Here is a 12,514-nt window from a genome sequence, read left to right as displayed (position 1 = left end):
CAGTAACTTTTTCGGGTGGATGGATGGAACTATGGATGGAGGATGAGAAGCCTTTCAACAAGCTCAGCACATAGGTCCCTTTTCGACGAATATCTGTACAAGTTTCAACCTGTGTCCCCAGCCAAAACAGAGCCAATTAAAGAAAAATTGGCTGTAAATGGCCGTCTGACATTCTGGCTGACATTCTAAAGTTCATTGATAATCTGAAATTTAAGATACCATTTTTGGCAAAAGTTTCGAATGTTGTTCTAGCTACTCCGGCCACCCAGGAATGAGGAGAAAGGTTCTTTTTCAGACCTACTCTTTGTATCAAGTGAGAGGCGCAGATCTTTTAGCGCTGAAATTATGAACTCTTTGTTAATTATTAAACAAACGATAGATACATTAAAAATTTATAATATCTTTAACTTTATTTTCTAAATCTATTTCCTAATCCTAAATCTTTTCCTAATTTTCTAAATATCTTTCTCCTAATCCTCGCTTATCTATCTCGGATCTATTCCCGCGATTCGAGCCGTACGTTACGCGGCAGCGTCCCTCGGTCGGTTGGACGGGAGGTGGGCTGAACGTATGCAGTGGGAACCGCAAAAAAAAAATGTTACTTAAATAAGTCTCTATATTTCCTTTTGGCTCCTATTGGAAACAATACAACTTTTTTCGGACACATATTACAAAGTATTCATTAGGACATAATTTTGTAAGGAGCATGATATTGCATACGTTGCAGAGAGACAGATATTTCTGTTTTGTTAATACAATCATTTGGACAAAAACGGATGAGAAATCTAAAAAAATGTTTCGTTCAGTGAAAAATCGAATGTGTAATGTATCAATTGCATTTTCTTCTATAGACAGCAATGAAAAAATCGCTCAACAGTTGGTAAGAACTTTAGATATTTAATTCTTAAACAATTCTTGTTGCCTAAAATGTTAATTAACTTAAAAAAACACTGTTTCTTTTCGGTATTATACGACGCTACATTTATTTATTACTTCACTAACATACTGTTGTTTTGTTTATAACGTTATACATCCGGCGCTACTGTGACAAAGTATGTAATCGGCTATCTTATCATTTGGAATGAAAAATCAAATCAAAACATAAATTTTTTTTTATACCCTTAAGAACTTTACTGCAAACGTTTTAAAAGTTTTAAATTTATTTAACAGGTACTGCATACACAAATCAATAAGAGTTATTAAAAAATTTGTATTTATCTTGTTGCAATGCCACTAGGACTGCTCTTGAAACTGTACCATGCTACATTCGAAAGAAATTTCAAAATTATGTTTTCTATCAAGTTTCTTTTTTCATGATTTCTTTTTATTGATATAAAAAACTTACATTTTGAAAAGAATAGTTAATATTTCTGATACATATATCTATTAGAAAGGATGAACCGTTCTATGAATGCTCTTTAACTGTATGTTCATACATATATGTATATGCATTTACATGAATACTATTAAACTATATGTTCATACTTAGATATGCCTATGCCTATGTACATATATACGACTGAATGATCGTGTGTATTAAATATATTTAATTCGCCAATTGTATCGTCAAAGTTTATAAATATGTATGTATTCTTGTAGTAGCAAGAATATGACACCGTCATATGTTAAAGGAGAATCGACGACAACGCAAGGAAGCGTCAACACGGCTGTTAGGGATCCGATTCTCCTTTCTGATCGATCTCTAGAAATTGCACTCAGGGTAGAAAGAAACCGAAATCAGGTTGATTTTTATTTCTCTATCCAAAAGGACATAACACCGGCAATGAGAAAAATAGTTGCTGAATGGATGCTAGAAGTGAGTATTAGAAATAATATGGATTCAGTAAATAATCCTACTTAAATATGCGTGTAATATAATGTAAATCCACGGTTGCCAGATTTAGCTCTTTTAAGCCTCTGTTATTCAAGGTAATTTGTTCTCATGAATACAGCCAAGATAATTATTGCGAATTCAATAAATTTTTAAATCATTCTAAGTATACCGTAGTTGGTAGTACCACCACCCATTTCATAAAACGTTTAAAAAAAAAGAAACAAAAGCTAACTTTGGGCGGAGCCAAAGTTTATATAGGGCGGAGCCAAAGTTTATATACTTTTGCAGTTGAGTCGCAGTCCGCTAGGTGGCGCCACGCATCTTATATTATTAGATATATAGCGGATCGCATATTGTCGGCCGATCCTTATGAAAAGTGGCATATCGAATTATTAATTAATAAATTATTAATAAAAAGGAACCCATTGAAACTCCCATCCTTCTAACTTGAAAAACAACCAAGTTATGGCATTTCCGATCAATCAGTTATATGGCAGCTATAGGATATAGACAGCCGATCCTTACGAAATTTGGCAGATCGTATAATTTGCTCAAATTAGAATGCATAGTATGTCATATCCTTCTAACTTGAAAAACAACGAATTTATAGCATTTCCGATCAATCAGTTAAATGGCAGCTATAGGATATAGTCGACCAATCCCGGCCGTTCCGACTTATATACTGCCTGTAAAGGAAAGAAGGGTGTGTGCAAAGTTTCAACTTGATAGCTTTAAAACTGACCTCTGGACCTCTTTAGAAAGCTCAATAAATAATATATATAAAATAATAAATAATAATAATAAATATATAATAAATTGTAGAAGAGGAAGCGTAGTATTTGGCACTTGTTAAATAACTGTTGCTAGAATGGCTCTCTATAAGTTTCATGGGCACTTTATAAAAGCTCACTCGAATTGAAAGAAAGATACTATTACTTAAATGATTCAATGGTTACACATTAAAATGGTTTCATGTCCCAGCAAGCAGTTTGAGCGTTTTCTAAAGGATTTCTGATGTATTTGATTTATGAGTATTTTCAATCAAAAGTTTGCCTAAAAGAAAGAAAGAGCGTTTTCAATGAAACAGCGAAGGAGACATCTCCGACCCTATAAAAAGTATATATTCTTGATCTGGATCACCTCCTGAGTCGATATAAGCATGCCAGTTTCTACGCAAACTAGTCTCTCAGTTTTAAAGACATAGACTTGAAACTTTGCATACATCCCTCTATTATTTGCCGGTAGTATATAAGTTGGATTGAATTTTGGGAAACTTAATACGATCTGCATTTAATTGGCCGTTCAAGAACCCTGATCAAGAATATTTATCCTTTATGGGGTCGGAGATGTCTCCTTCACTACTTTTATTACTATTACTTACTACTATTTTATTACTATTACTATTATTACTTTATATTTTTGATTCCTCAAAATACCCGCTTTTCGCTCGTAATACAGAAGCGCATACTCTAGGCATCCTTTCGATGAGTTTACCTAATCTTTCCGTTGAGAGTCGATTTCAACAAGTTTGTAAAAGCTCCCAAAGCTGGTTTGAATGGGTTGGTTACATTTTTCTTATTTCTCTGTCTAATTCGTCCCATAAAAATTCAGTGGGGTTACAGTCAGGCAGGTGACGTCGTTCGTTAAACATTTCAATTTCGATTCATCCGTAACAACACTTTGGACCATTGTTCAACTGTGCAGCCTTTATGTTGTTTTGCTCAATTCAATTTTTTAACTTTTTTTTTTCGTAGAAGTTGTTTTTTGACTGCAATACACTTTTAAGCCGTATTCACTCAGACGTCGTTGTACCGTTAAAACAGATACTTGTGTTTTCCGTGTAGAATTGAGTTGTTCACGAATTTCAGGAGCTGTACGATTACGATTTTTTTTGCTTTCAACACAGATCTGTGTTGATCCACTTCTACGAAAACAAAACAAAGTTAAAAGATGAAATTGGGCAAAAAGGGGCAAAAAACTTTAGGCCTTCTAGAACGATTACGACTCTGATTGCATCCTGTTTTGCGGTTTCTTTGCAACGTTCGCATTACTGCATTTTGAGAAACATTCACTTTTGAAGCAATGTTTCGCGTTGAATAACTCTCATCGTATAATGCAATTATAACTGCACGTGTTTTTGAACTAAGCTCTGCTTTTCGACCCATTTTTCTAAAAAAGAAAGATAAAATATACACTTTTTACAATTTTCAATGATACGCTTTGATTGATTGATGAATTCTTTGATTTCTGACTTCAATTTATGTGAAAATCCGTATGGGCTTATCGATATTGGTGGTGATAAAAATTCTCAAAACACATATAATATGCGGAATAAGGATCATATATTGAGTCGACACTCATATATCATACTTGCTTAATAGAATAAAGGCAGGAACCGTCGAAATTGCTTAAAATTAATAAATGTATCAAGTGAACCCAATTTTTTGACCTGTAGTGTATATCCAATCAACACGTATACAATGGCGAACCCATATGGATATATGTACATATGTTTGTCACTTCTGAGTTCAGATTTTTATAAAATTGGTAAACATGTATTAATCGCCAAATCTTTTTTTCCAAAAACCTCTATTCATTTCTACTATACATAAAAACAAGAAAGGACAGCTAACATCGGGCGGAGTCATAGTTGATTTACCCTTGCAGTTGGGTAGCAGCTGATATTATTATATACATATCGGATGTTATATACAGTGCACTATGGTCCAGAAGTTGATTTTTTTGGCATAAATTCTAAAAATAGAGTTACAGACCTAAAACTTTGCACATTATGTTTTTTTAGAAAGATAATAATGTAAAAAAAATTTTGAGTCTGTGCGACCACGCCCTCTATTGCCGCCCATACAAACCGAGTATGACGCTGAATTCAGACAATATACTTACATTTATTCCAGGAATAATTTAATTATCTATATATATGTACATATGTATTTGTATATGTTATTTATGGGTTCTGTTCTATATTCAAAATCCTAGTATTTACATATTGCTGTTTGGTTAATGAATTTTCCAGGATGTAGGCTAGGGCTTCATTTGGTGTGAGTGGAGTCGGTTTTTGGATTTGATCTTGCTTTCTTAATTCTGTTGGGTATTGAGCAGGTGTTGTAATCATTTCTTTAAGAGCCGAGGCCACGTTTGTATTACAATCCTTCTTAGCAGAAACTGCTGCAGCATGCATAAGAAGAGTTGTGTTGTGCTCTTTTTCATTCGCCAGCTCAGATGCCAGTTTTCTTTTCAATCGTGGTCCTGCGTTTCCATAAGACAAAGTTCGGCGTCCCGGTTTTTGTTGTGTGTTACAGTTTTCATTTATTGTAACTGATATTGAAGACGACATCCATTCAGTATGCTTTGACTTAAAACGTTCGACCATATAGTTGCATTTTGGTAGTCTTTTTTTTATAAATGATTCAAAATTACTTGTTTTTTTATTGATTTCTAATTTTTTATCATCTTCGACGTGGTAATGGCTAATTTTTTCATAAATGCTATCTAACACAGATGATATTTTGCGATTATTGCTGAGCCAAATATCGAAGAGATCGCTATGGCGAAACTCGAACGTCGCTAAATATTGCGGAATTGCGAGAAAAAGGGGACGAACGGGGAAAAGTTGTTAATTAGCGATAAAGAACGACATATATTAGTATAAACTGACGTAATTAGTTTTTGTCAGCAGCCGTCAGGTCGTTAGTTTTATTCCACGAAAAACAAGGGACGCATGTTAATTTTCTATAAAAAATACACATAAATTGAACATTAAACAAAACACAAACACTAAGACTTCACATAAACAGACTATATTCAGTAAAAAATACATACCCTGACTAACAATTTCCATTATTATCAACAGTTTGTTCGGACAAAGAATATTTATTTTCACGCCAAAAAGTAAACAGAGCAGTTTGCCGCCAATTTCTTATTTCCAAACAGCTGTTCGATTGCGTGGTTTGGAAAGCTCATAAAAAGCTTCAGTGAAGCTTGTGAAGCTTTTTTTTTTAGTTTTGTTTATGTCTGATGTTTTAACTTTAAGAATTTTAAATCAAAAATACAAAACATTAACATAAATATTTCGAATTTATGCCAAAAAAATCAACTTCTGGACCATAGTGCAGTGGTGAGTACATGTGGACACATATTTGTTACTTCTGAGTTCAAACTGTTATAAAAGTGGTAAAGTGGTCTTTTTATCAATAATCTTTATTCGTGGTTTTTCCCAAATATTAGTTTTTTGTCCAAGATCCTTAGCTTTAATGACACTATTAATTCGCCTAGGCATACTTTAAATAAAATTCTGCAACATTTCCTTTGAAATATTTTTCCATCCTGTTCCAGAGCCCTTCGGTGCAATATCGTACTTTGCCAGTCGTTTTTTAGCAGATTTTCAATCGGATTCAAATCTGAATCTTCGATTTTTTCGCCAATTTTTTTTAGATTTTAGTCTTCTGCTTGGGGTTCATCTTGTTGAAAAATAATTTCTTCAATGGGGTAAGCAGATTTGTCCCCGAAGTCTGGGAAATTGGTCTCCAAAATATTAGGATAATGCTACTTTTTCATGATACCATCATGAAAATACTGCGCTCTATTGTGAATTCGCCCTCTTCGCCGCCCGCTTGAATATATATCGAATTAGATTATACAGCCGAGTGCACGCATCTTTATTTTTTCGGTGTTTTCGAAAGTTATAATTTACGCATCCACCTCTTTAATTATTTCGTTGAGATAAAATAATCCCAGTAAACATTTTGGCGCCCCCGGGTGGACTCTGTTTATTATAATTAAATAAAAAAAAGCAACTAGTGACTGTGACACAATAAAGAATATATAAAAAAAATAAAATAAAATAAAAGAATGGCTCGCTGGATGGTAGTGGTGTGAAACTTTAAAAAGAATAAACAATAAAAAAACAATTTAAAGTCCGGGTCGCGAAATAACAATTTTAGTTAGCAATTGGCAACTGGCAGGATTTTAGTCAGCAACTTTAATAACTTTAAGGATTCATCGTCATCTCCATGCCCTGCACCTCCATCGATTGTACCAGGAAAAATTGAAAGTCGAGAAAAAACAAATTAAAATCTGTCTTGTGCTGGAATATTGCACCCTTCTTTCAATTTTTGTCGCATACATACTTTAAAAATAGTCGAGCTAAAGTGAATAAGAAATTTTATATATTAATTTTTATTAAAATAATGCCAACATTAATGTTTAACGGAACGCCAAGTGACGCGCTACCCTAAAATTTGGTTGCGTATATTGTTTTCGGTATCATTGGCAACGAACTACTTTTTACATACTCCGAGGTACTGCGAGGTACTGATTATCAATTAATTAATTCTTTTTTCATTTTCGTTTATTTTATATTAAGAAATTATTTTTTTTATAAACAAATTTATCAATTCACTGTATTACTTTAAAATAACAATTTTGTAATAAAAATTATATAAAATATAAAAATATTAAACCGTCAGCCATTGAGAAACAGTCATTTCCCATGACCCCTGGGGAAAAAAAAAGCTTAACAGAATCATTCGAAATGAAAAAACTAAATATTTTCTTTTAGTACAGACATAAAACTATAAACTGAACGAAGGAAAAAACAAGTAAAAATTGAACAAAATTTTGTTGACATTTTTTTCACATTTTTTTTTTTAATTGTTATCAACGAAAAAAAAATCTTTTGTTCAAGTTATAGAGAATCATATCTCGGTGCAAAGGCCTGTGCAAAGTTGGATCAAGATCGGTTGAGTAGTTTCCGAGAAATCTTGACAACCGACTTCGAAAATACAGTTTTGAGCGTTTAACGCGTTTAAAGTTTGCGCTCTGCCTATACCATCACGAGCGTCCACCTTTTCAGGACTGCATCTCCGAAACTTTTATTCGAATCTACTTGTCAATTTGGGAGAACATTCTCAAGATTCTGTAGAATTTTATACAAAAATAAAAAAAAAATCGATTTTTTTAAAGCCGCCAAACCCACCTAACCCCTTAAAACATATTTAAATAAATAAAAATTTAAATAAATTTAATTTCACGACCCTTAATAATATAAAAAGAAGGTTAAATGTTAAAGTTGTTGGCACCTAGTGCCAAGACCTACTACTCTATATTCACACTTAGTAATCTGATCTAATCAATGGTCATCAGCATCTCGCAATACACAATAATCAGACCCACAAACCTATTGGCACACCTAGTAATAACTAGCAATAAGCATACAACAATATACAACCTAATAACCCAGCACTAGTAGACGGCGCCAAAAGCGGAAATCAGTAGTATCAGCGGGAAGAATGACCGACTGACCGAAGCAAGCAAAGCCAGCTAGCTAAGCCGAAATGCATGTACAAGCAATGCATGTACAAGCTATGCATGAACAAGCAATCTGAGTGAGCAGACTCAGAGGTGGGTGACCCTGGCCTTAACACGTCCATAACATTGACCTTCCCTAGACTTAGTTATGTATAATTTCGCATCTTATATAAGAATTCTTCTTCTGAAATAAAGATATTTGTGTATACAGAGTAGATCGGTTCGTTACTCAGTATCAAGGTACGGCGCTAAAAACCAGCCTACTTCGAGTGATCTTGTGTAGAACGGACCACAAGTAGGACTCTTTTAAAACTATCTACTTCGAGTGGCTCCTGTGTAAACGGACCACAAGTAGAACTTTTGTCATAGAACCTGTGTAAAACGGACCACAAGTACAACCCGCGTTACCCAATCTACTTCTAGTGTTGTTCCCGTGAAACGGACCACAAGTAGACCCCGCGTTACCCAATCTACTTCGGGTGTTGCTCCCGTGAAGCGGACCACAAGTGGAACCCGCGTTGCCCAACCTACTTCGAGTGTTGCTCCTGTGTTAAACGGACAAGTAGGAACGGCGTTGTTCAACCTACTTCGATAGTTGCACAAATAGGATCGGCCGATACGGAATCAGCCGAAACCCCGTACCATCTGTACTAGAGGAGAACCAACCCAGGACTTCAAGTATCTCACATCAACTCCAGACTGATCACAGCAAGTGCCTGGTCAACCCGATCAGTCCCTACCGTTATGCCCGCGAGCCGTTCAAATTCGACGTAGTGGCCGCACAACGCTCTACGGACGAACAAAAGTAAAAGGTATTCGCCGGTAAGAGGAACGTTTGGAAGCTGGATTACTTCCTTTAGAAAAGACCGAGCTAGAGTGCAGGCTTCAGGTTTTAGGTGAGACAATTTCTAAAGCAAATGAGTTGCAAGACCAGATCGATCTATTAGATGAAATGAATGAATTCTGAGCCGAGTTGGAATAATAAGCAAAAACAACCAAGCAAAGGTTATGTCCTTATGTAATGTCTTCAATACAGCTCCCGCCCAGCTACTGCAATTTCTGCAGCCCCAACTTGAGCTCAACTTCCCAGTTTGGAGTACCAAAATTCAGTGGAAATTATTCGGAGTTCAACACTTTTATAAGTCTTTTTGAGACCTTGGTACACAACGATGTGAACATCCTGTTATTGAGAACTTAAATCATTTAATTTTTGGCCTCTCTGGTGAAGCCTTAGGAACTATCAAGGCATTCCAAGTCACCGAGAGTAATTATGACAAAGCTATCGGTAGTCTAAAAAGAGTCTATAACACAGCTCCACAAAAAAAAAAAAAAAAAAAAATTTAGAGATCAGACCATACCTCCTATATGGATTTGGGGTCGCTGAATCCGAATCCGTGGTCAGTTGGTCGCCATCACGTCAGGTTTTCGAGAAAATAACGGTTGAAAAGTCGAAAAACGCCGTTTTTGGCCATTTTCGAAAAATCGTACCGCAAAATTCTGATGTGTTACAAACCTAATTCAAAATGGAAATGAAAGGCTGATTTGTGATCTTTAAAACGAGCTCCATGCCAAATTTTTCGCATGCACCGTTAGGACAGGGGGTGCGTTTATATGTAGGCATCTTAGCAAAAAATGTATGCCGAACTCAAAAATTTCAAAATTCAGCATATTCAAATAAAACATGGTACCTGGGGGTTTTTGGGGTCGCTGAATCCGAATCTGAGGTCAGTTTGACGCCATCACGTCAAGTTTCTTCATAACCTCAAAAAAAGTGAAAAGTGTGTTTTTTGAGGTTATGAAGAAACTTGAAAAAAGTGAAAAAAAAGTCAAAAAAAGTGAAAAGTGTGTTTTTTGAGGTTATGAAGAAACTTGACGTGATGGCGTCAAACTGACCTCAGATTCGGATTGATGGCCTGACGTGATGGCGACCAACTGACCACGGATTCGGATTCAGCGACCCCAAATCCATATAGGAGGTATGGTCTGATCTCTGAATTTTTTTTTTTTTTTTTTTGTGGAGCTGTGTAATAACGATATGCGTCGTCGCTGAGGGGTCTCCTCGACACTGTGTCATCGATTTATGGATCATTATTATCCATAGGAGATGACAATAAAATTGCAACCTCAATGATTATATATTCAGTTTAGAGTAGAATAGATCCGGTTTTTTATTTTTCTTTATTCAGTAGTAGTTTTATTTACTATATGTGCGAGAAAGGGACAATAATTAAATGTTGGGTGGGTGCCTGGACATAAGAAAGGTGTGAGTTACAATATATCTCTTGTGTTATACATAAAATTGGAGTGTCTGTTCCTTCGCAGAGAATAGATCCAGTGACCAGGCAAAAATGGGAGGAGTCACTGGATTATGGGGAATTGCCGCTGTGGTCCGATTTCGAAAACATATTAAATCGTGGGTACCAGCACCTGTCCGCGGAAGAGACTGGCAAAAAAAACAGGAGAAAACTGGGTTTAGCAAGCAACTTAATGGAAGTTCGTTGGCTTGCTCCTCTGCCAACACCAAACCAGCTTGCAGTTATTGCAACGCTCAAGCCCATTTTTTGGCTCAGTGCAGTCCGTTCGCTCGCCTTGCTGTAATGCAAAGGTTTGAGTCACCGCAAAGGTGCAAAGGTCACACTGTAGCGAAGTGTAAATTGACAAGATGTCAAATCTGTGCAAGATCGCACCATAAACTTCTGCACCGATTTACAGTGACTGAAAATAACTTATCGTTACCACCTACAACAGAAAATCCTCCTCCAGCGTTAACGAATAATGGCCCTTCTACTTCACATGCTTTGCATGCGTCATCTCTAGAAAGGGTTCTGTTAGCGACGTCGATCGTAAGCGTTCGAACAAAAAATGGCGAGAACATATTGGCCCGAGCATTACTTGACTTAGGGTCATAAATTAACTTCACTACTGAAGATCTTGCAGACTACTGAACGCTTACAGATCCGTAAGGAGGAATCGTGTATCAACTTGCTTGGAATTGGCCAATCCAATACACAAATAAAGAAAAAGATACACACCGTGGTGAAGTCGAGAGTCAATGGTAGCGAGTTTCCGTTCGACTTTTGGGTTTTGAAAACAATTTCAGGCTATTACCCTGACCTGTCAGTGAACGGTAAAGATTGGACCCTACCAAAGAACTTGCCATTAGCATACCCATATTTTTCTCAGCGGATAGATATGTTAATTGAAGCTGAGTCATTTTGCGAACTTTTGTCCGTTGGTCAAGTAAAGCAAGGTCCGAACCATCCCATACTCCAAAAAACGCTCCTTGGATGGATAGTATCGGAAAAATATAACGCAAATTCCTGTATTTCAAATTCGAATCTCTAGGTCATATGTCCCCTGCAAGCAATGATGTTCTTGCTACTCCACACTACGTAATACCCCACTAGTGTGTCTTACGGCCTCAAAGTACAACGACCACACTACGAGTCGTTTTTGATGCGTCCCATAAGACATCCACACAGAAATGTTTAAATGATTTGTTGATGGTGGGAAGAGCTGTACTCACTCATCTTCCGTTTCGGCTAAACAAATTCGCTCTGATAGCTAAGGTAACTGAGGTTATTCACAAAGCTGGGTTTGAATTGAGTAAGTGGTTTTTAAACTTGCCTGAAGTTACTGAATCCGAGAGAACCGTTAAACCAATAAAACTTTCGGACTTAGAGCTGACTAAAGCATTAGGAATCGATTGGGTTTCCAAAGATGACGTATTTAAATTTGAAATTGATACTTCAGTCATGGGTCAAAGGGCGACTAAGCTGAAAATTCTTTCGGTGACATCAAAACTATTCGACCCCCTAGGCTTATTATGCCCAAATACTTATTAAAGGAAAGATCCTGTTTCTGGAGCTTTGGCTTAATAAGCTAGATTGGGATGAGTCGATTCCACTGCATTTGGAATCAGCGTGGAACAAAATTCAGCTAGTCTTGTCAAAGTTAGAAGATATCTCAAAACCGAGATTTGTGATGAGTGAGTCGATGTCACCAATTCAAAATCATGCCTTTTCTGACGCATCGATGAGACCCTATGGAGCCTACGTCTATGTTCGTTGAAAATCTGCAGGAGGTATTAAAGTCTCGTTGTTGACTGCGAAGTCCAAAGTAGCGCCTCAAGACAAAGATGCTCCCCCGTCTTGAGATATGTGCAGCTCACCTCCTCGCAGACCTCTGCCAAAATCAAGCCTCTTAAAATACCGATCGAACGAAGTATATATTGGTGAGATTCAGAAGTTTGTCTTCACTGGATTCGTTCTCATCCAACGTTCGTATCAAATAGAGTTTCTGAGATTCAAGAGAGGGTCAGAGGATAGCACGTGGTGGCATTTACAAACTAAA

At 36.4% G+C, this 12,514-nt stretch overlaps 1 protein-coding gene and 1 long non-coding RNA gene across 14 annotated transcripts in view; one reads left to right on the top strand and one right to left on the bottom strand.

Moving 5' to 3' along the window:
• The first annotated feature begins 842 nt into the window (after positions 1-842).
• Positions 843-12,514, top strand: part of LOC26515035 (G1/S-specific cyclin-D1) — a 47,312-nt gene continuing 35,640 nt past the window's right edge. For 8 of the 13 annotated variants that reach the window (XM_044717286.1, XM_044717284.1, XM_044717282.1 and 5 more), the window contains exons 1-2: positions 843-880; positions 1,600-1,816. In XM_044717286.1, coding sequence (XP_044573221.1) covers positions 858-880; positions 1,600-1,816 — 240 coding nt within the window. In that variant the 5' untranslated portion in view covers positions 843-857. Of the gene's footprint in view, positions 881-1,026; positions 1,171-1,599; positions 1,817-12,514 lie in introns of those variants that run through there. The other 5 variants (XM_044717287.1, XM_044717283.1, XM_044717289.1 and 2 more) reach the window with 4 other exon arrangements.
• On the bottom strand, positions 5,305-5,879 carry LOC116656457. The gene is made up of 2 exons (XR_004311411.2): positions 5,675-5,879; positions 5,305-5,584 (listed from the first exon to the last, which is right to left on the bottom strand). It is a non-coding gene; the product is annotated as an uncharacterized LOC116656457 (long non-coding RNA).

This window comes from Drosophila ananassae, chromosome XR (genome assembly GCF_017639315.1).
Source record: "Drosophila ananassae strain 14024-0371.13 chromosome XR, ASM1763931v2, whole genome shotgun sequence".
NCBI lineage: Eukaryota > Metazoa > Arthropoda > Insecta > Diptera > Drosophilidae > Drosophila > Drosophila ananassae.
This window is presented reverse-complemented; position numbering and strand designations above follow the sequence as displayed.